This window comes from Carcharodon carcharias, chromosome 22 (assembly GCF_017639515.1).
Source record: "Carcharodon carcharias isolate sCarCar2 chromosome 22, sCarCar2.pri, whole genome shotgun sequence".
Classification (NCBI taxonomy): Eukaryota; Metazoa; Chordata; class Chondrichthyes; order Lamniformes; family Lamnidae; genus Carcharodon; species Carcharodon carcharias.
The window spans coordinates 48,373,390-48,396,337 of NC_054488.1; the positions used below are offsets into that span (position 1 = coordinate 48,373,390).

Sequence of the window (22,948 nt, forward strand, 5' to 3'; positions counted from 1 at the left end):
GCTACACCTGGAGCACTGGGCACAGTTTTGGTCTCATTATCTAAGGAAGGATACACTTGGCTTGGAGGTGGTGCAGCAAAGGCTTATTAGGTTGATTCCTGGGCTGAGAGGCTTGTTCTTTGGTGAGAAATTGAGTAGATTCGGCCTATACTCTCTGGAGTTTGAGGAATGAGAGGGGACCTCATTGAAACATAAAAGATTCAGACTGGGTGGATACTGAGAGGTTGTTTCTCCTGGCTGGGGAATCTAGAACTGGGCAGCATGGTCTCTGGATAAGGGATTGATCATTTTATGACAGACATGAGGAAGAGTTTCTTCACTGAGAGGGTTGTGAACCTTTGAAATTCGCCAGCTTTGAGGGCTGTGGGTGCTCAGTCACTGAGTATATTTAAGGCTGAGGTGGGTTTTTGTACTCTCATGGAGTCAAGAGATACAGGAATTGAGTGGGAAAGTGGAATTTTAGTCAAAGGTCAGCCATGATGTAACGAATAGTGAACAGGCTTGAGGGGCCGTATGGCCTCTTCTTGCTCCTATTTTTTATGCTCTTATGTTGTTATTTCCTTCGCTTTGTAAACTATTTATTTCTAACAATGAGCACACTTGAGGTTTAATTCAGAGACATGCATTATCCGCCTCAGTACCATTCTGTGGTTAGCCAGGTCAGGAAGGAGATTCAGTGGGACAGGTTTGACGTAGAATCATATAATGGTTACAGCACAGAAGGAGGCCCTTTGGCCTATCATGTCCATGCCAGGTCTCTGGAAGAGCAACTCAGCTAGTCCCACTCCCCTTCCCTTTCCACATGGCCCTGCAATTATTTTCTCTTCAGGTGCTTACCCAATTTCCTTTTGAAATCAATGATTGAATCTGCTTCTGCTACACTCTCAGGCAGTGCATTCCAGATCCTAACCACCTGCTGTCATTGCTTACTCCCCTGTGATGGAATGTTTTGTTTCCCTGTGGTCTTTCTCTGGCAGTTCAATTGACCAAGCTTTCTTTTCTGTTTCTGATTGGCACCCCATCCACAAACATTCACTCCCTCCACCACCGAGGCACAATGGCAACAGTGTGTACCATCTACAAGATGTACTGCAGCAACTCACCAAGCCCCCATAGACACCACCTTCCAAACCCATGATGACTAGTATCTAGAAGGGAAAGGGCAGCAGACGCATGGGAACATCACCACATACAAGTTCCCCTCCAAGCCAATCACCATCCTGACTTGCAAATATATTACTGTTCCTTCACTGTCGTTGGGTCAAGATCCTGGAACACCCTCCCTATCAGCACTGTGGGTGAACCTACACCACATGGACTGCAGTGGTTCAAGAAGGCAGCTCACCACCACCTTCTCAAGGGCAACTAGGGATGGCCAATAAATGCTGGCTCACCCAGTGACTCCCATATCCCATGAATGAATAAAAAAAAACTCCTCAAATAAACTGGAATGAAGATTAGCCTATCATGAACCTAGATTGGGATTCATGTACTTCAGGCATCATCAGGATGCCCAGAGATTGATTAAACCATTGGGAGTTTACCAAACAAATGACAATTCTGTCTTTGCATTTCTTATGTGCTCCCCCTATTTTTAAAAAAAGACTTCCCCTATACAGACTCCCCATAGTGTTGCCATTGCTGCAATAAGAAAATGGACAGACTCCCTGTTCTGAAATCTGTTATGTATAGTCCTACTATCTTTCTGATGAAATGTCAACTGAAGTTCAGTTGGTAGCACTCTTGCTGCTGAATCAGAAGGTTATGGGTTCAAATTCCACTCCATGATTTGAGCACAAAAATCTGAATTGATGCTCTGGTGCAGCGCTGAAGGAGTGAGACATTAAATTCAACTGTGTCTTGTTGTAAAAGATCCCCTGGCATTATTTTGAGGAAGAGCAGGAGAGTTATCCCCAGAATCTCGCCAATTTCTATCCTTCAATCAATATCACAAAAACAGATTAACTGATCATGACCACATTGTTGTCTGCCGGAGCTTGCTATGCACAGATTGGCTGCTGCTTTTCCAGCATTATAACAATGACTACAGTCAAAAGTTCTTCATTAACTGTCAAACACTGTGGGTCATCCTATGGTCATGATGGGTGAATGTAAATGCAAGTCTTTCTTTATGTAAGTACTCAAGAGTTTTCTTTAGCACCTAACCTCTGGGCACCACTTTTGGTGGTAATTCAAAGTAGCAGGAACTGAAGCCCATGTTGTGTCAATTTTGGGATGTTATATTTGAAAACTGATTTGCACTATTGTGCCATTCCTGTATTGTGTTTTAACTTAATCTATACCCTCACTTGGGAAATTTTACTGAAATTTAATTCACTTTACCAAGCGTTTATTATTCGATTAGAGGAAGGTTTAACCATTAAGGCATTACATATTACAATGCTTGAGGATTTCATTTGTTAACAGTATTTAACAAGTCAGGATTGCCATAGAACTTGACCCAGGCCACTTTCTGTGGTCTTCTTCATGCAGCATTTGAACAACACCTTTCTTCCTGGAGTGAATTCAATGGTCCATTGCTAATGTGCTGCTCTGTTATTTGGCGGGTAATACTTTTTTTTCTAATATTTTTATTTTAATAAACCATTTACTGGCAGGCCTGCAAGAATAGTCTCTGCCAGACAGCAATGATTGGTTCTTTGCGTTTCTTCATTTAGAAAATGAAGCCTAAATTACAGTAATCTAATTACCTAATGGTAATGAAACACAAGTGGAATGACAGAGTGGCTTCCAACATGATCTTTTATCACCAATAAATTCTTTCTTGGTTTTGTATGCTGTATGATTCAGGGGTGCTGTAGTTAATTACAGGACCACAACTGTGGTGTGGTGATTGTCAGCCTGTGGGTGTGTTACCATGGTAATTCTATTGATCTGCATTCCCCACAAACTGAAATCAATATGCAGAGCTAGGCCCTGTAGCCCTGATTACAATTATTCAGACAAATAACTTAATAATGTTGATTTTCCCCCTTTTCATCATTTTACTTTAGATAAAGATCTTAAGAATATGATCTGAAGTCTCTTTTTAATAGGTGCCCTAAGGCTGAAATACTGCACTTTCCTGTACACCACCTATTATTAATGCATATACATTTATGAAGCAAGATTAGAATCTGGGAAAGGAGTTTCTATTTGTCTAAGTTTTACAGAGCAGGGCAATTCCAGACCTCATAGTGGCTGTGGGCATTAAGTAATGGAAATCAGAAATCCTTTTTAAGATCAAAAGAAGTTGTTTAATATGGGTTACTTACCATTTATCTTACCTTAACATTCCTCTGTGTTTTGGACTGCATCCATCTAACCCTTAGCTTGTTTATCTTCCTCTTTGACTTTCAATTAACAAATTTTCCATGACTTAAAATTGACTGAGTTATTTTCTACATGTTATGAAGAGAAACTAAAGATGGAGTTTATTATTTTTAATTGACATGCTGTATATATTTAACCTTGCTAATATTTTTGTTGTGGTATGTCAATACCAAACTGGAGATTAAGGAGTTAATACCTTCTGTCTAATTAACCTTCAGAATCCTTTTAGTGCCTCCGCTTCACATTGTAGATAAGGTGCATTTAAAAGTGAATTCCTTTTTATGGGGCAGTATTTCTTTGCAATAGAGATTTATAGGTAGTGTTGTTAATGCTTTATTACCTGTTGTTTAACTCTTTGTGAACTCTAATGCAGTACCAAGTAAGTGCTCCATTGTTGGAGGTACTGGTCTGCAATGAAATGCTAAATAAAGCCAAAGTTTGCCTTTTCACATGTAATACATATTCCACAATTTCAAAGGGAGTTAATCGAGTGGCATGGCCAAAGTTTTTCCACAAAGTGATGCCAGAAAAAATATAATAATTGAATATTCCTATCATGTCTTTTGCTGCTTATTGGATCTTGTCACGAGTAACATGGTTACTGCTGATTGCCACAAAACAAAGCACTTTGAAATTATTGGAATGTATTGGAGGCTTGATCATCCTTGGGAATTTACATAGTTGGTGAGATGGCATTTGACTTGCAGAAACACCACTGTGAGCACACCTCCACATAGCAGAACATCTGAAGGGTTGCCCAGGTTCCTCTAACCTCAAGTGTGTCCTGTCCAGCCCCCTGTGTAAGTGGGCAGATTCAGATTTCAAAAGTACAATTTAAGCCTTGTTATCCTCAGAGATCCAGAATGTTTGCCTGCTACCCTCAAATGGGGTCCACATCTGCTCAAATAGAGGTGTGCATACCTCCTACACTATGCCAGGTCCTGAATGAGTCAGTCAAGTAGGAACTCCCATACGCAGTCACTAGCTCTGGATCTGCACCCGGTGACACTTCCCTTGAAATGCACATGCGGAAGTTCCATACCTTACAAGGCATATTGGAAAATTGTAACTGTTGCTGTAGGCCAACTAGTGGTTCAAGAAGGCAGCTCACCACCACCTTCTCAAGGGCAATTAGGGATGAGCAATAAATGCTGGCCCAGCCAGCGATGCCCACATCCCATGAATGAATAAAAAAAAATTCAGCACCATGATAAAGTGCCATATGAATTCAACTTTGCTTTTTAACAAGTAATTAGACTTTACAAGAAACAACAAGTTTGTTCTTTCCTCTGTGAATTGAGAAGTCATAGCTTAATGGCATGGCTGTGAACTAAACCTGAAGTGATAAAAATTGGAGGAAGAGTTAACTTGTGAACAGCTAGAGTATTTCTAGATCAGATTATTGCAAACTTCAGTGCAGCTCTCCCTTTCAGAAATGGTGATTGATCCAACATTTAGCTCATGACATAATGGAATTTGGGTGTGGATACTGGCTATCTACCTTGACACATGTGGTCATAAAGGTAGGCCAGTTTTGGTTAACTGCCTGGCAGTCTAGCCTTTACCCATGCCTGAATCAGGTGTTAGGCCCTTTATTGCAATTTGCCTAATGGCCTCCATGAGATTCTCACACCTACATTGGCTTACCCTGAGATACCAAATGTCTACCAACCAAGAAGGTAAGTAATTTTCCTGAATGTGGATGTGGGAGGAGCAATAGTTTGTGCACTCCAGTCCGTCTGATCTCTTTCTAGAACAAAGAATGGATTTGGCCCCATGAGGTTGATGATCATAACCACCATCTTCTATCATATTCTATTCCAGAAAGCCATTGGTAAATGGTAGAAATTTACACACTTTTATATTTATTTACAGAGTTACACAAAACAAGCATATGCCTCCTAACCCCAACAACCACTCTGTTATTCTGTGTCTATTTATAGAGGCTCAAGTGAATCCCCAGTTAATATCCATCACCTGCATTTAATTAAACACAATAATATCCAATGAACATTTATTATGTTGAAAATCTCATTTCCAGTACTAAATGCAAGCAAGGTGTATTGGGCAAAAGGATTTTTAGAACATATTTGGTGTGATGTGATTGGTCCAGTTTTATCCTTTTGATGGGTAAAATCTTGCTAAGTGGCCATTCTTCATTCTTGTTTTCATATGTTCCTGGTAGTTCCTTGTTGAAAGTGTATCTATCCATTCTCCTTGTTATGGTTCCAATGTACCTTAACAGACTTGTTGCTATTTTATGCAAGATACTTATATATAAACATTAATTGTGCTGAACTGTAACCAGGAATTGTGACCTAAACTAACAAACATAACAAAATCTAACATTTTAAAGAATTCTATAGGTAGTGCAATGTTGTAGAGATAGTGTGACGTTTTCTGATGGGGAAGGTGAGTCTTAATGGATGGAAAGTACTTTTAGTTTTGGCATTCACATAGTTAATCACTTTTAAAAGTAATGAAAGTCACAAGATAGGCTTCAGTTGCAAATTGAATCCCCCTGGCAAATCTTTCTGACATACTCTTTTGGGACTCCATTTAGGTAGTTTGTTATTTTACAGCTTCTGATATGAATTCGATGTAGTAGCATCAAAAGTTGTTGCAAAACTGAGTGTGTGGAAGGGACAGCTTCCCAGTCAAGACTTTGTCAGTCAGTACCAGCTTCTCCTGTCTTTTTTTCTGTGCAGGTCTGGTGGTTACAAGATTTATTCTCTTATTCTCTTTAAAAAGAAACTCTGGAACATTCCAAAACAAAATATCTGTCAATATTAACCTGCAGCTCACTATAGCTCAGCAAAATTCATTCAGTCCCATCTTTTGACTCTTTGTTCTGTTTGCTGATTTTTGCCACAGGCTTCCAATGTAACCTTGGCTCCTACATACTATTTCTTCTCTTGTGATCAGATGTATCTTGTTACAGGCTCTATAATTAATTAATTTGTACCTGTCTATAACATTTATGTTATTCTCAGTGTGTATATGTCAGCATGCATTCTGAAACAATGATATTTCAAAGTAAGATCCTGATGGGTCTCACATTTGGCTACCACCTGTTTTTGCAAGAACCAAGAACAAAAATGCATAGTTTTTTTATAGTGAACATTGAGGGAAAATTATACATTTAATATTTTGAGGACTAAATAGAGATGGCATAGTATGTAGAAAAAATTACAAACTTGAGAGGGACATAGAAAACAAGTCTTCGGCTGGTTTAAAGGATTGTGTAATAAAGCTCTCAAAAGCTTCAGCTCCAAATGCAGAAAGATCACATTAAATACATCAGCTAGCTTCTAAATTTGCACTTTTACCTTTCTCTGATTGGTGAAGTAACAGCCTGATGGAATTGAAATATTACTTCAAGAAGTTGTTTCAAGTAGTGGGATGCATTGGTGGTCATCTTCCAAAATTCTATAGAGTCTGGAATGGTTCCTGAAGATTGGAAGGTAGAAAATGTAACCCCAATATTCAAGAAGGAGGGAGAGAGAAAACAGGAAATACAGACCTGTTAGCCTGACATCAGTAGTAGGGAAAATGCTAGAATCTATTGTAAGGGATATGATAACTGGACACTTAGAAAATAATGGTAGGAATGGGCACAGGCGCTATGGATTTATGAAAGGGAATTTGTCATGTTTGACAAATCTGTTGGAGTTTTTGGGGATGGAACTACCAGAATAGGTAAGGGCAGCCTGTGGATGTGGTGTGTTTGGATTTTCAGAATGCTTTCCATAAGGTCCTCACAAGAGGTTAGTAAACAAAATTAGAGCACGTGGGATTAGAGGTAATATGCTGTCATAGATTGAGAATTGGTTAACGGACAGGAAACAGAGTAGAAATAAACAGGTGCATCTCAGGTTGGCAGGCTGTGACTAGCTGGGTATCGCAAGGAGCAATGCTGGGGCCCCTGCTATTCACAATCTTATAACAATGATTTGGATCTGGAAATGTAATATTTCCCAAGTTTGCTGAGGACACAAAACTAGGTGGGAATGTGAGTTGTGTGGAGTATGCAAAGAGGCCTTCAAGGGAATTTAGATAGGCTAATTGACTGGGCAAGAAGATGAGAGATGGAATATAATGTGGAAAAATGTGAAGTTATCCACTTTGGTAGTAAAAACAGAAATCATAGTATTTTTTAAATGGTGAGAGATTAGGAGGTGTTGATGTCCAAAGGGGCCTGGGTGTCCTTGTTCATGAGTCACTGAAAGCTAGCATGCAAGTGCAGCAAGCAAATGATATGCTGGACTTTAATGCAAGAAGATTTGAGTACAGAAGTCGAGAAGTCTTGCTGCAATTGTATAGAGCCTTAGTGAGACCGAACCTGGAGCATTGTGTACAGTTTTGGTCTGCTTGCCTAAGGAAGGATATACTTGCTATACAGGGAGTGCAACAAAGGTTCACCAGATGATCTCTGGAATGGCTGGATTGTCCTGTAAGGAGAGATTGAGGAGATTCGGCTTAAATTCTCTAGAGATTGGAAGAATGAGAGGTAATATTATTGAAGCATACAAAATTCTTACAGACCTCGACAGGGCAGATGCAGGAAGGATGTTTCCCCTGGCTGGAAGGGCTGAGACCCAAGGGACACAATCTCAGGATAAGGGGCAGGCCATTTAAGATTCAGATGAGGAGGAATTTCTTCACTCAGAGGGTGGTAAATATTTGGAATTCTCTACCCTGGAGGTCTGTGGAGGCTCATTCATTGAGTATATTCAAGACAGAAATTGTTAGATTTCTGGATTTAAATATATCAAAGGATGTAGGGATAGTGCAGGAAAATCGCATTGAGGTGGAGGATCAGCCATGATCTAGTTGAATGGTGGAGCAGGCTTGAAGGGCTGAATGGCCTTCTCCTGCTCCAATTTCCTTTGTTCCTACAAAAGCCTCTTAGTACTGTGGAATCACCTGCCACCTTGCTTATTAAGTTATGAGAACAAGAAAACAAGCAAATTTGCACATAATTGATTGCTTCAGTCTAATCGCAGTTTCTGCTCAGTTCTGACCCAATGTAATAATTGTTGCAAAGGTCAGTGTAGGTCAGTGAGCAGATATGTAGCTCCCTGCTGCCATGAACCACAGTGCAATGTCTGCCAGCTGCATATTACTGTAAGCAATATAACTGTTCTCCAAGACACACGAGCTCTGAAATTCTTTGGGAATTCTGCCAGACTGCTGTGGAACACCTCCCCCCTCCCCCCACCCATTGGAAGCAGAGGAGAACTCCCATTTCTGGGAGTTTTCCATATTTACTTGAAAGGAATGGAATTACTATCCATCCTTTAGCTGAATGATGGGCTGGAAAAGAGGTTTCCATAATTAGGTGCACACTGACTCAGTGTGGTACTGCTGGCTGATACCCCAAGAGAGATGAACGACTCAGCCTCTACAGATGTGCATGTGATCACACCTTATCCTCTTGTGGGGTCCAGACTGAGCTCCTGTTGATAATTTAAGTTAAAAAAAAATCCTAGATTGGCCACTTTGTTTGCGAACTGTTCTGAGTAATAACAGGGTTTTGGGGGTCGGGGATCTAGGGATCTATGGATAGATGTGGCACAATAGGGCATCAGTCACATGAACCCATCACAATCACTAGGACTGCAACTTGTGGAACCTTGATGTCATATTGTCCATAAACTACAAAGGATTACAGACTTACAATGTGCTTGTCACAATGGAAGTTTTGTGCCAATGGCTCTGCAAGTCCTATCAATTTTGTGCTCCATTGGAAGTAAAGGTTTAATGAGTTCGACTTGGCAAAATTACACCACCTTGTTATGATCGGGATGGGAGGACTGGGCAGTTTATCTAGCCCCACGACTCCGCAGGTTGCACCATTAGTGCCAATCACCAAAATGACAATTATTTATCTTTGCTACTGTTAGATCCAGAATAAAAAAGACTTCAACCAGGCTTCTTTCAATCAACTCAGAATGATTGATTTATTATAAAATGAAATTTATTTTTTCAAACAAGTTGCAAGAATTGGTTACTACACAATTTGTCACCTGGAAGTGTAACTATCTACCCCAGCACACATGCACACACACGCACAAAGGATGAACAAATCGGGTCTCTGCAGAGATTGGTGAGCAAAGAAAATGTTATAAAAGCAATAAAGTTCACAGGGCTTTGATGCTGTTGATCCGTTGCTCCCTCATGTGAAGACGGAATGCTAGCCCCAGTGGATATGTGGAGGTTCTCACCAATGGAGCTTCAGTGTAGAGATGAATAGAGGTGGATCAATCCTTGAGACCTCTCTCTCATCTCATTCTCTTGGGTTTCCAAATACAGACAAGTTCCACTGAGATGAGGATTCCTAGCCGGATACTGATAACCACACTGTGTTTCATGCAAGGAAAGGAGAGCGCGAGTTGGGCAGCTTTCTCCCTTCTCATTTTATTCCCAACTGAGTTCAAAATAACCAGTTCAAAATATAAACTCATTTCATCAGGTGATTACCAGTTAATCACCAGGGCCTTTGCCTTTAAAACAGTCTTCCCCCCCCCCAACCATTAAAGTAATTACAATTCAAATAAACAAAAAGCTCTCCTCAGGTGCAATGCTGGTCATGCTTGCTCAAAGTCCAAGGTGAACTTAAGACTTTAAAAAAAAATCAAATCAGTTCCCAAGTGTCCAAATAATGCAATAGCATTTCAAATTTTAAAAGAAAATATAATTCTTGAAGGTTTGGTTTCCCAACAATCTCCATTGACACATACCCAAGCTGGATAAGTTATAACATATCACTGCTGTATAACATGAAGAGCTGCCACAGATTTGGCCACTGACAGCACACAAAACTTTTTCTACTTAAAATGTACAAAATTGAATAAAATTGTATCTTAAAATCCCAGTATCAACCTGAAAATTCCCTCTATCTGAATCCTGATACATTAGTTACATATGTATGCAATTTCTCCTCTTAAAACAAGGTTGCTTAATTTAAATTATCTGGTAATTTAATATCTGAACACTTCACTGTGCTGTTAATTTAAATTATTGCATAACTCAAAATACAGCTTATTCATAAGCCGAGGAATCAACCCTGGCTCAAAGAAGAGTGCAGGAGTGCATGCCAGGAGCAGTGCCAGGCATACCTAAAAATGAGGTGTCAATCTGGCGAAGCTACAACACAGGACTACTTGCATGCTAAATAACATAAGCAGTATGTGTTGGACAGACTGAATCCCACAACCAATGGATTAAATCTATGCTTTGCAGTCCTGCCACAGACAGTCGTGGATGGTGGTGGACAATTAAACAACTCACTGGATGAGGAGGCTCTGCAAATATTCCCATCCTATCTATCTATCTCAGTCTTAAATACACTCAATCACCTGCCCTCCACAGCTTTCTGTGGCAATGAATATCCTCAATGATGAGGGAGCCAAGCGCCTCAGTACAAAAGGCAAGGCTGAAGCATTTGCAACCATCTTCAGCTAGAGGTGCTGAGTGGATGATCCATCTTTGCCTCCTCCTGAGATCCCCAACCTCATTGATGCCAGTCTTCAGCCAATTTGATTCACTTCCACATGACATCAAGAAATGGCTAAAAGCACTGGATACTGCAAAGACTATGGACCCTGATGAAATTCCAGCAATAGTACTGGAGACATGAGCTCCAGACTAGCCGCGCCCCTAACCAAGGTGTTCTAGTACAGCAACGACACTGCCATCCACTCAGCAATGTGGAAAAGTGCCCAGGTATGTCCTGTCCATAAAAAGCAGGACAAAACCAACCCAGCCAATTACCATCCATCAGTCTACTCTTCATCATGAGCAAAGTGATGGAAGAGGTCGTCATCAGTGCTATCAAGCAGCACTCACACAGCAATCACCTGCACACTGATGCTCAGTTTGTGTTTTGCCAGGGCGAATCAGCTGTGACCGCACTACAGCCTTGGTCAAAACATGCATCACGTGCAATCTATTTTGCTACATGCATCCGTGCAGTACTGTGCTCAGAAACTGCATGGCCAGCCAAGTTACTGAGCTAATCGAAAATACTGTGGATGCTGGAAACCTGAAATGGAAAAGAGAAAATGCTGGAAATATGCAGCAGCTCCGGCAGCATCTGTGGAGAGAGAAAGAGACTTAATGTTTTAGGTCGATGTACTGAGAAAATTTAAAAATGTCATTGGTTTTAGGCAAATGAAAGTGGGGGTGGGGAATATGGAAAAAGAACAAAAGGGAAGGTCTATTATCGGATGGAAGACATGAAAGGTTAAACTACAAAACAGTTGGTGGTGCAGGGCCAAAGGTTGTGGCAATGAGACAAATAAAGAAACAAAAGATACGTGTAGAGGAGGTGCGAATAGCAGAATGATGAGCAGTGCTATCCAAAAGCAGAAACAAGGGAAAATAAGATTTAAATCATAACCTGCAAAGAAGAGGAAGCAAAATGGGGGCAGAAATTATAGATTGAAGCTGTTGATCTCATTGTTGATTGTGGAAGTTTGTAGAGTGCCTAATTGAAAGTGGAGATGCTGTTTCTCAATCTTACATTGAGTTCCATTGGAAACCTGCAATCAGGTAAGAACAGAAAGATCAGAGTGGGAGCAAGGCGGAGAATTAAAAGGACATTCGACTGGTCAAACTCAGGGCCATTTTAACTGACTGAAGAGGTGTTCCACAAAGCGATCACCCATTCTGCATTTGGTCTCCCTAAAGTAGGGGAGTCTGCACTGTGATCAGTGTACTAAATTGAAAGATGTACACGTAAATCATTGTTTCACCTGCAAGGAGTATATGGGGCCTCAGAGAGTGAGGAGAGAGGAGGTAAAGAGGAAGGTATTGTGTCTTCTGAGCTTGCATGGACAAGTGTATAGGACAGGGAGTTGGGGTTGATAAGAGTTGTACAGCAGGGTTTGCAGAGGGAACAGTCCCTTGAGAATGTTTGGTGGCAGCATCATGTAGTAGGTGGTGTAAATAGTGGAGAATGATCTATTGAATACGAAGACTGGTCGGGTAGAAGGTAGGGACAGGGGAACCTTATTGGAAGGAGAGGAAGGGGTGAGAGCACAGCTATAGGAAATGAGATGGATATGGTCAAGTATCCTCTCAATCATGGATGGGGGGAATCCTTGGTTAAGGAAAAACTTAGTTACTGACTTGTTCACTTCATTTTATTAACCAATATACCACCAGATTGGCTGGAATGCTACTGGCACAATGAAAGGCAAAGAAAATTGGAAGTAAAGAAAACTATTTAGCACTTTATATTCTAATAATTTATGCCATGATTCAATAAGATGAACATAAGTTAATTGCTGCTTTTTAAGACAGAGATGAGGAGAAATTATTTCTCTTGGAGGGCTGTGAGTCTTTGGAACTCGCTTCCTCAAAAGGCAGTGGAAGCAGAGCCTTTAAATATTATTAAGGCAGAGGTAGATAGATTCCTGAAAAGCAAGGGAGTGAAAGGTATCGGGGTAGATGGGAATATGAAGTCAAGGTTACAATAAGATCAGCTACGATCTTACTGAATGGCAGAGCAAACTCGAGGGGCCGAGTGGCCTACTCCTGCTCCTAGTTTGTATGTTTTGAATTTCCTAAAGATGATTAGCTGGCAGTGATGTTTGTTATTCAGAGCATGTGTAATCACGTAGAAAGATGTGAAAATATGTCTTTTTTAATTCCTCCATTGTGACCTCTGCTTATGATGTTTCTTCCTATCACTGGGAAAATAACTGGATAATGCATTCTTCCATGAATGTTGGCAGTACCCCTCTCTGTTCTTTCAACACGAAGTTCCCTTCTGTAAAGTGGTCTGACATTTCTCTCTTTACTCCTCTCCAGCAAGAAAGAATGCTGCAATACCCACAACTTGCTCCATCTAGCAGCCCAACTGAGAATTGGCAAAACTCGCTAAAGGATGGAATACCAGGTCTGAATGCAAGATAGGGGCACAATTCAAACCCTTGGCATTGAGCATGCCGATGCTGCAACTAACAGGCCACATAGTATATTTCTGTAGAACAATACAGGAATATTTAGTATTCCATATACAACACATTGTAAGTTAACACCACTTTGCATGCATTCTATTTCAACCTTGGCATTAATTAGTTTCACTGGGATGGATAATGCAAATAATTCCGATGCATTTTCGAAATGATTTGAACTATCGTCTATTCTAATTGTTTTAAAAAGCAGTAACGTGGTGTGAAACCTAAAAATTAAAGTTGTTGTAGTCTCGCCTTTTTTTTGTTTTTACTGACAATTGTGTGACTAAGGGTGAGCCACCAGATTTTGCATAACAACAGACCACCCAAAGAGATAGATGGGGCCAAGTACTGTCACATGAGGCTGCCTAGCATATTAATGAGCACATTTACTGGGAAAAAACTGCCGTCCGAAACCGCCAGTGAATAGATTATGCAGTGTGCATGATTTTGTTTTAAGTTTCAGATAGTTTAATGGTTTATCCCATTGTGTTTAAGGGAATGCTCAAATTAAATAGGCATCATCCAGATCAAAGCTGTGTCCTACTGGAAGGAAATTTTTTCATGTGTTTTTGCAGATGCTGGTGAACAACGCTGAACAAAAGCATTTTGTTGTTACAGATTCTTATGGACATCAAAAGAGAAGGATAACGGAATCATGTGGGGAAGACAAGAACAGTGTTTATAACTTGACTGTCATAGAGGGAAAGGAATAGGCCTGAGTATGTATTACATTAATATACAAAGCCTGTTTAGTGTGTTGAATTTGTTCAAGAATGTGGCTTCTTTGTTTATAGAGGAGACCATAAACAATTTATATTTCAATATGTTTCTTATTTATTGCAAACAATAATATACAAAAGGTAAGTTTTTAAAGACACGTTCGAAACTTACCTAAAGGCAAAATATCTGATTTGATAGTTTTAAGTTACAGAAATACTTTAATGTCCAACTTTTATACAGAAATAGGAGTTTCAGCCATATTACAGAGTAATTGAATTCTGTACTACTGAATCCCTATTACACTTTTCCAATAAAACTGTTAACAAATATATATTTTTGAATGCCTGTTGTCTTTTTTAAAAAGCAATCTGTACAACCATGCCACAGCTTAATGAAAATAGAGAGAAAACTTTTAAGAGGTTTTTTTTGTAAATGTCAGGTAAAAAAAGTTACAAAAAGTTTTTCATATCTCTAGTTAGCAAAAAGTAGTAGCTGAAGCAATTAGCAAATGCTGTAACCTACATTTGCAATCTGCATATTCATTTGAAAATGATCTTCCAGTCTTTACACATTTCTGATTAGCTTAATAAAGTTGAGTTTATTTAACATCCACACAACTGTACAGAAAAGAACTAAGTACAAGATGTAAAAAAAATTACTTTAATAAGAAACTTTACAAGATAAATAACGTTTACAGTTTTTAAACCATGTTTTGGGAGTTGACAATTGGCGCTCTTCCCCTTAGAGTACTGAAACAGCAATGGACACTCAAAGACAGCGTACAAGCTCCTCTGATTTACTTGCATAAGAAATCACTACTGATCATAATGCTGCCTGGTGAAACATTTTGCCATGCCAATGAGGATTTGACAGGATTTAGACTTTCAAAGCTCTCGAAGTTGGTTTGCTGCGTGCAGCGTGCAACACAAGTGCTGTACTCAGAGGGTTAAAAACAAACCTGTTTTCCTTAATGCGCAAGTTCTCGTGCAGGAAGCTGGATGTCAGCTGCAGATTCACTACCTAATGCTCGAATGATGCAGTTTTTAAGCGTAGGAATGCTCAGAAACTCAATCCACCTCAATGTCTGTTCCATTTCATAAGACAACGTATGGCACCTTGTGTGGGGGGAAACCTGGTGAAACTATCAGTACCTCTACAGTTAGCAGAAAATGCCAGTCCTGCTTTAAAACTGGTACAGACATCCACCTATCCCATCCTTTTACTACATTCTGGCATTAATTTGCTTTTTTTTTCCTGACAGGAATTGCAGGTTCATATTTTTCAAAAAGGACACGGTAAATAGAGTGAAAAAAGATACTATTTCATATAAAAATAGGTTTATGGCAATAGCAAATGCAAACTGTTAAGTATTCTACCAAAAGTGGTTTGGCATTTGATCTTTCAAAATAAGAGCTTTTATTCTCTAAAATATGTATAAATCCCCACACTGCAAATGGCAATGACTCATACACAGTACATACTAAATTCAAAAAAATTAAAGAGAATTCTCCTCACAGAGGATTTCACACTACGAAATAATAAGTCCAAACACAGGAAATGACCAAACCAGCTGACTTGACTGCTCAGACTTTTGTTCATTCAATGACTTGCTTTAACTTTCAGTCATGGAATGTTTGAACATTAAAAAAAAAATCAGTCACCAGTACTGAATGGAAACAGCAAAGCACTTTGTGGTAGGACACTTTGGCCACTTCTCACAGCAGTTCACGTTAGTGCAGAGAGCACCTCTCTGTGTTTCTTATCAATCTCCTTTATGGACTCAAGTCTAGGCCAGTGGGTCATTAAGGTCTGGTCAGCTGTGTGTAGACTGGCTGCTCCCAGTGCTGTGGACTGTGGGTTTGGGGGATGGAAGGGACTCCTGTGGTGTCAGCAATGGGTGTGTACATGGGGCGCTGGGCTGGACTCATGTAGGCGAAGGTGGAGTACAGGCCGGTGGTCTGCCCGGCAGCATGGCTGTAATAGGAATTGGTACTCTGGTGGTCTGAATATTCGTACTGGGTGCGAGGAATGGATGGGTAAGATGAACTGTAGTGTTGCATATTGAAGGAGCCGTAGTTGATCTGCTGTGGCGAGTGCTGCTGCTCATTGTAGTGGCTGGGGCTCAGCTGCTCTGTCTTGATGTGTGTCCTCTGCTGCTGTCCCTGTTCACTGGTGAGGCTGGTCATTGAATGCTGCTTGGACAACCAAGGGTGGGCAGCTTGGGTGACTGAAGTGCTGCTAATCCCATAGCTGCCAGTGTAGGTGGCCTGAGCACTCTGTCCATGGCCTGTGTGGGTGACTGGAACTCCTGGGTGCCCATTGGGTGGGAGGTACTGGTCAAACTCGTTGACGTCGAAAGTCTCCATGTTCGACATGACTTCGCTGCTGAGTTCTCCAATGTCCACATTGCTGAAATCAATGTGAGGCTGTCTCCCTCCTTCCTGCAGGGGGCGACCTTCACGTTTCAGATCAGGTTTACCAGGCTGAATTTCTGTTTTGGGAGTGGTGGGAGGCGTTGGTGGTCCTTGAGATTGTCCTGAACGCCAGAGAGAAAAAAAAGTAGAAATCACTTGCTTATTCCGACCCGCAGCGCCCGAAGCACCAGCTCCAAACATTTGAAGCAAGGCTAAACGTTTTGCAAAAGTTGCCAACTATTTCTTTTTCCTGATTCTTTTTAAAACATTTACTCCCCTTTTGGTATGTTATACTGGTCTCACTCCCTGCTCCCTTCTGCCCTGGCTCCCATTTACCTGAATGTTCTCCAGGGGAATGCACGTCGCTCATGCTGGAGGCGGAGTGCGGGGAGTCCGCCTGCAGGGCTTTGAAGAGGGCATTGGGGGTGATGTGGGTCTGGTCGGCTCCCTCCTCGCTCTCTCCCTGGCCGTTCTTCACCGACTTCCTCCGCCTGGGCTGGTACTTGTAATCGGGATGATCCTTCTTGTGCTGCACTCTCAGGCGCTCGGCTTCCTCCACGAAAGGGCGCTTTTCGCCCTCGTTCAGCAATCTGCAGCGAACCCAAGGAAACAAAATAATAAACAACACCATTCCACCTTTCCTCTGAAATTAATAAAATCAGGTCGATGGACGCAGCGCGTCAACGGTAAGGAAAGCAACCACCTCGAAATGGCAAACCACTGAGCTTTCCCCACAACCCAGGAACAGCTCTGCCTTCAAATTAACCGGAGGCAGCAGCAGCTCACATTCAGATCCCCGGGTTTCTGTCGGGACAAGTTCAGTCAAAACGCGGGGGAGTGCATTAGGAGATGTGCTGAAACCAGCTGTGAAAGAATTCCATGGGATCGATTTTTGACAATGTCTCCCCCTCCTCCACCCCCCCCCCCCCCCCCCGTGTCCCCTCCCCTCGCAATAATTGCGCGCCAAGGCCAGTTTCAACTGATACAAACTGGAGAAATATTTTTCTAACCACCCCCCCCCCCCCCAACCCCTTAAAAAGCAAGCCAGCTCGTTTTGACGTCCAGCCCTCCCCTGAACAGACAGGCACCAACTTAACAGCAGGAATAAACGCCCATTAGTTCCCACCTCTGCACAGTTCAATCTACCCGAAGCACCATCTACCGGGAAGTCGCCCTTCAAGACCCAAGAGTGTCGCCTCAGTAAAATGACTGCTTTTGCAATGCTGCAGCTCACTCTTAAGCATTTTGACGCACTGGAAATGAATCTTTCGCCCAAATGCATTCATTCCCACGCATGCTTTTTGATGGGATACGTGCAACAGCAACAACAACAACAAAAAATCCCTCCGATGTATACGAACGACGCAAGGTACAGTCGAGGGCGCAGAAAATAATGTTTCAGCCCAGAACAAAAAAAATGTCTCTTACCATTCTGCTTTATTGCATCGAGTCAAAATTATACCACTCACCAAGTTTTAAAAAAAACCCCTCAAACCCCATCCCCTCCGCCCCCCCCCCCCCCCCCCCCCCCACATACACACACACACACACACACACACACACACTCTGATCAAGTAACTTACGCGCGTTATTTAGAACAGGTTAGGGCTATTTGCTTTTAAGCAAATCATTATTAGAAAAATGACCAAAAGCGCCAGACTGCGCCTCAAAACAATCCGCGAAAATCCATGAATTCGGAGGGGAGGGAGGAGGAGAAGAGGGGGGCGGGGGGGGGTGGAGTGTGCAAAGTCAGGCCGCTTACCTCCACAGTTTGCCGAGGGTTTTGCTCAGCTCAGCGTTGTGGAGATGAGGGTACTGGTCAGCCAGCTTCCTGCGCGCCGCTTGAGCCCACACCATGAAGGCGTTCATGGGTCTTTTGACATGAGGTTTGTTCTTGGACGAGCCATTCACACGGACCGGCATGGGCACCAGGGTCCAGTCGTACCCTTTCAGCACCTGGGTCACCGCCTCCCGGATACACGCCGGGAACTTGTCGTCCTCCTCCTTCTTGGGGTCCAGGCTCTGGGCGCACAGGTCGTCGTGCCCGTTCTCGCCGGGCTTGGTGTTCTCGGCGTCCGACCCAGCCCCAGATCCGCACGGGGAATCAGACGATTCCTCGGACATGGTCGGGCTGGGCACGTCGGAGAGCGTCTTTTCGTGTTCTTCTGTCATTTTCAGGAAGGGGTTGAGGAGATTCATGCAAAAGGAATAGGCGACTGCGCTAGGCAACTACAAGGAAATAAAAATGGTAGCAGAGAACTTGTCTCTCTCTCTCTCTCTCTCTCTGCGGAGAAACTTTCCAGTCCGCTCGGAGTTGTAACCAAGTAAGTCTGTTACTGGAACTCGGGCTGTCTTCTGAGTATATTTGACTTGCTAAATAGAGGGGGCACAAACTTGCATGCACCAATCGCAATAAACCGCCTAGTGGTTTCCATCTGTGCAATTGGTTCAAAGTTGAAGGGGCGGATTGAGGGAGGAGTCCACCCTCCAGAGAGAGAGAGAGAAAAAAAATCTCTGCTCAGCTGGGAAACCGATGATGGATCAAATCTGAGCTCCAATTCCCCTTCCCCCACACCTCCTAACGTGATGTAATTAGATAAAGCGACAGATCCCGGTAGTTTTAGCAACATTCGCCTTATGCCTTTTTTTTTTGTTTTTGCTTACATGTATGTGTCTGCACATGTCGTCTGCTTCATTTGGAAGCCGTGTATTTTGTAAACAGGAAATAGTTTGAGCGAATTGTTCTCCCAGCGTCGGGAGGCTGCGGTCCTTGCGATTCCTTTCAGAAAGTTCGCGCTTGATGTTTTCAAACGCTCCTGCTCTTGGAGGTGAATTCTCTTCTGAGCCACAGTCTAAATGGGTTCGCGAGCTCAGAGCGCGCCTTGACCACGATACCAAGCGTCCAACTACAATTGCTCACTGCGAAAAATGCCACTTTGGCTCGATCTAATCCAAATTCCTTCAGTCACAGTAAATCAGGTGATGTCCTCGCTTGTTATGGTCATAGGCCAGCCCGAGCGATTGCCTGGCTTCGCTTGGAAGGTGTCATGTGTGTGCGATAATGAAATAGCGAGAGCTCAGGTGTACAGTATTTACATGCTGCGCCGCTCCGCTTGTGGACCAGAGATTTGCGAGACCAGGACTCGGAGCAGGAGCGTCATACTCTTGCGAGGTGGACAGGGCCAACTAGATTCAAATCGCCATATTCCTAGTTAATAAAACTCTACTGCTAATCTTTCAGTGCGGAGAAATCAAACCTCAATAAGGGTGGCTGAATTTTAATTAAGAATTTAATTATATATAAAATTTGAAACTCACAATAAAGCAGATTAAAATTGCAGCAGCAAAGCAGTTATAATTACCAGAAGGCACTAGATGGAAACTTGGTGTCTGGATACTGTTATATAACGTATTATACACAGTGTGCAATAATTGCGCTTTTGAACGTTCATCTGTCCTTCGTGTGGCCACTTGACACCAAGTGAAAGTTCCGACCTGCATGTGTGGTGCATCGACATGTACGTATGTCAGACCTGAAGACGGTTTGTGGCATGATTTGCTAAAAGTGCCCCGACTCTCACCCTCCCCAGTTTCTCGGACCTTCCTACAATCCTGTTTAAATGTCTGATCCACCCGTTTTTGCTGTGAAGTGTCCCCAGATTATGCCGATGAAACAGCCCGCGCCAATCTGAAGTGTTGCACCCCCCCAGAACTTGTTGACCAGAATTTACACAGAAAACAAAAATGATGTGGTTAATATAAATGTGTCAGGGCCCTGGACCAGGGACCGAGTTTTCTTGAGTGGGGGAGCAGATTACGCTTTGTGGAAACCTGGGAAGTTCTGCTGTGCGATGATGGGTGCCTTGCGATCAATCCAAATAACTTTTGGATTTAGGGAATCCTTCCATAGGGATTTAATGAAAAATAATCAAAGCTTTCTTTTGCGACTGGTTGCCCGCGAGTTTGAGGATAATTCTGCCGCCTTTTCTCCACAGATTGTTGGTTAGATGGAACACAAATCTTAGTGCAATTGCAAACAGTAACAAATGCATTTAAGAATATTCCAACTCAACAAAGGCCATAATCTTCTTGTAATAATATCATTGCAAAATATTCCATCCTTGATAAAACATACGGAGCTGTGTTATGACCGAACGACACAGTTATTGCAGACACGAAAAATAAAATTCCCGATTAACATGTCTGCTTAAACTCTATTCTTTGGGATTTTAATTGCAGTTTTTCACGGAGCTAAATAAATTAGTCTCTTTAATGAGAGTTGTTAATATTCAAGACACGTTAATAATGACTTTAATGGGACATTTGGATGTTGTGAGTGAAGGGCTCCTCAGTAACATTCCCCCCCTTTTTTTTGTGATAAAAATAGTTAAATTATTCAAGAAATGTTTATATTTCGGAATGTTTATATTTCGGCAGCTTTCGCCGGGAGCTTATTTTTTTAAAAAAATCATCGAACTACTCACTTCATTCGCATGGCTTGAATTTTCGATTTAAAATCCTATTTAAATCCATTTTTTTTGGATAGGTGTGAAAAGACAGGAAAAGGCAGTCTAGCGTTTACTGATCGGTGGCATCAAAATTCGCCATAACCCCCCACCCCCCACTTCAAATTCATTTTGAAGGTGATAAACAGAGTTAATTTAATTTCGTTCCGAATTGGGATCAGCTCCGCTAAACTGAAGGGCTTCACGGATTACCCTATTCGTACGGGGTTTATTTTTGAACGATTTTGAAATCTACAAAATCAAACTGTTGTGGACTCGCTTTATAGTTTTATGCCGAGGAACGATAGTGTCGGTCGGCACGAGTTTTTGTGGCGTCGGCGAGTGCGGTCCCTGAAATATGCGGGTCATGAAAAGAAATCGCCTTAATTATCTGATTAATGACTGCTGTTTATCTTTGGTAGAGATAACGGCTTGTAAACAAACCTCGTGAATCTAGGAAGGAACTGTGTATGTGTGTGTGGCTGGGGTTTGGGGGTGGGTGGGGGGAGGACGTGTTAATACCTTATTGTAACCAGAGATGGCGCCACATTCCCAAAAACTTCAGCAAGTTTCCCAGCTCATCCTTGTATAGGAATTGTGAGAAAGGCAGAGAGTGTGTAACTGTGTCAGCCAGTGACCGATAGAGGAATCAGGCACGAAGAATAAAGCACGGATACATGTCTCTTCACCCCCCCCCCCCCCCCCCACCCCGACCGAAACAGCCCAAAGTGACTGAGATTTCCAAGAAAAAAATGCGAATTGGTTTGACTTGAGGGAAAATATAATTAAATAAATCCCAGAAGAAAAGGGGCTCTGAAAGTTGCATTTTCTGTAACAGGGGATGAACGGTGAATGTCTATCCCAAGTACTGTACTAGAATCTACCGTGTAAGTTACTGAATCCAACAACTTGCAGCCGCTCTGGATTCCAACATGTTGCTTGTGGAAATCTAATTTCATTTCTTAGCACTGAAAATCCGTGTTTCCGACATTGTTTGCACTCCGTTCGTTTTCTGACACTTCGTTCAATCTCAAAGTTCCGCACCCAATCCGAAATATCCGTCCAAAGAAAGAATTATGTTAGCACCGGCCAAATGCCGGCGAACATCTAAGATTGTGACAGACAGACAGAATTCTATTTTTACCATCACAGTTTTTTAAGTATAAACACAACCAGCATACAAAGCACATCCTTGCATGGTAACACACGCGACTGAATAGTCTCAAGATAACATTCAGTCAAGCTACCATACAGCGTTCTTGATAGATGCAGGCTGCTTAACAACAACAAAAAACAATTCTGGTCCTTGCGTTTAAGTGATGGCTAAAGTCAGTTCTACGTTTTGTTACATGCAAGTCTGGTTAAATGCAGCTGGTGTCCAACTAATCAATCTTGCATGTATTGGAATGAACTTGCTTTTCCAGATAATTTATAAATCACCATGTTTTGAAGTTAATTTAAAAAAGCCCTAGTTGACATGGACTAAAGATCATAACGATACTTATCTAAAATTAAACTGACCACAAAACTCTGACTCGGTAACATTCTCATTGTTGCAATTACATTCCATCTCTGCTACATTTATAATGTCCCTGCCGAACAGAATTTCTCATTTTTTTTATGCTATCAAATCCTAGACATACGGATTCAGAGCATATTTTCAAAGCAGCCTATATCCATATACAGGCGTTTGCAATAAATCTCGTTTCTGCGGAAGTTTTGCTATCTGTGCACGGCACTTGTTCTGGAGGTAAGGTCAAGGCGGTTCCACCAGACCCAAACCTGAGGTGCTCCTTTTCGAAGGGGGTATTACTCTATTTTACAGAGTTGCCACCAATCCAACCGTTATTGGGATGGATGGATGAGAACAGAAATTATATCAACTCAGAAAATTTCCTGATTGATGCAGTGTGTAAAAAGTGAGCGCATATGCTGGCCATGTTCACACCCATCACCGTCCTTGGTGTAAACTTGACAGGACAGTAAGTGAGTGATAGACCGGGGGGGA

The 22,948-nt window shown here is 42.0% G+C and overlaps 1 protein-coding gene across 1 annotated transcript; it reads right to left on the reverse strand.

Moving 5' to 3' along the window:
- Positions 1 to 14,111: 14,111 nt before the first annotated feature.
- sox9a (SRY-box transcription factor 9a) lies at positions 14,112 to 18,795 on the reverse strand. The gene is made up of 3 exons (XM_041217013.1): positions 18,198 to 18,795; positions 16,772 to 17,025; positions 14,112 to 16,557 (listed from the first exon to the last, which is right to left on the reverse strand). The coding sequence occupies exons 1-3, from the start codon at positions 18,632 to 18,634 to the stop codon at positions 15,824 to 15,826; spliced, it is 1,425 nt and encodes a 474-aa protein (XP_041072947.1). The 5' UTR covers positions 18,635 to 18,795; the 3' UTR covers positions 14,112 to 15,823.
- Between the last annotated feature and the right edge of the window lie 4,153 nt (positions 18,796 to 22,948).

Excerpts from the sequence above, each read along its gene's own strand:
- sox9a (XM_041217013.1), bottom strand. The coding sequence starts at position 18,634 with ATGAATCTCCTCAACCCCTTCCTGAAAATGACAGAAGAACACGAAAAG. Across the intron at positions 17,026-18,197 it reads ACCCTCGGCAAACTGTGGAG|ATTGCTGAACGAGGGCGAAA; the intron begins GTAAGCGGCCTG and ends GGTTCGCTGCAG. Across the intron at positions 16,558-16,771 it reads TTCCCCTGGAGAACATTCAG|GACAATCTCAAGGACCACCA; the intron begins GTAAATGGGAGC and ends TCTGGCGTTCAG.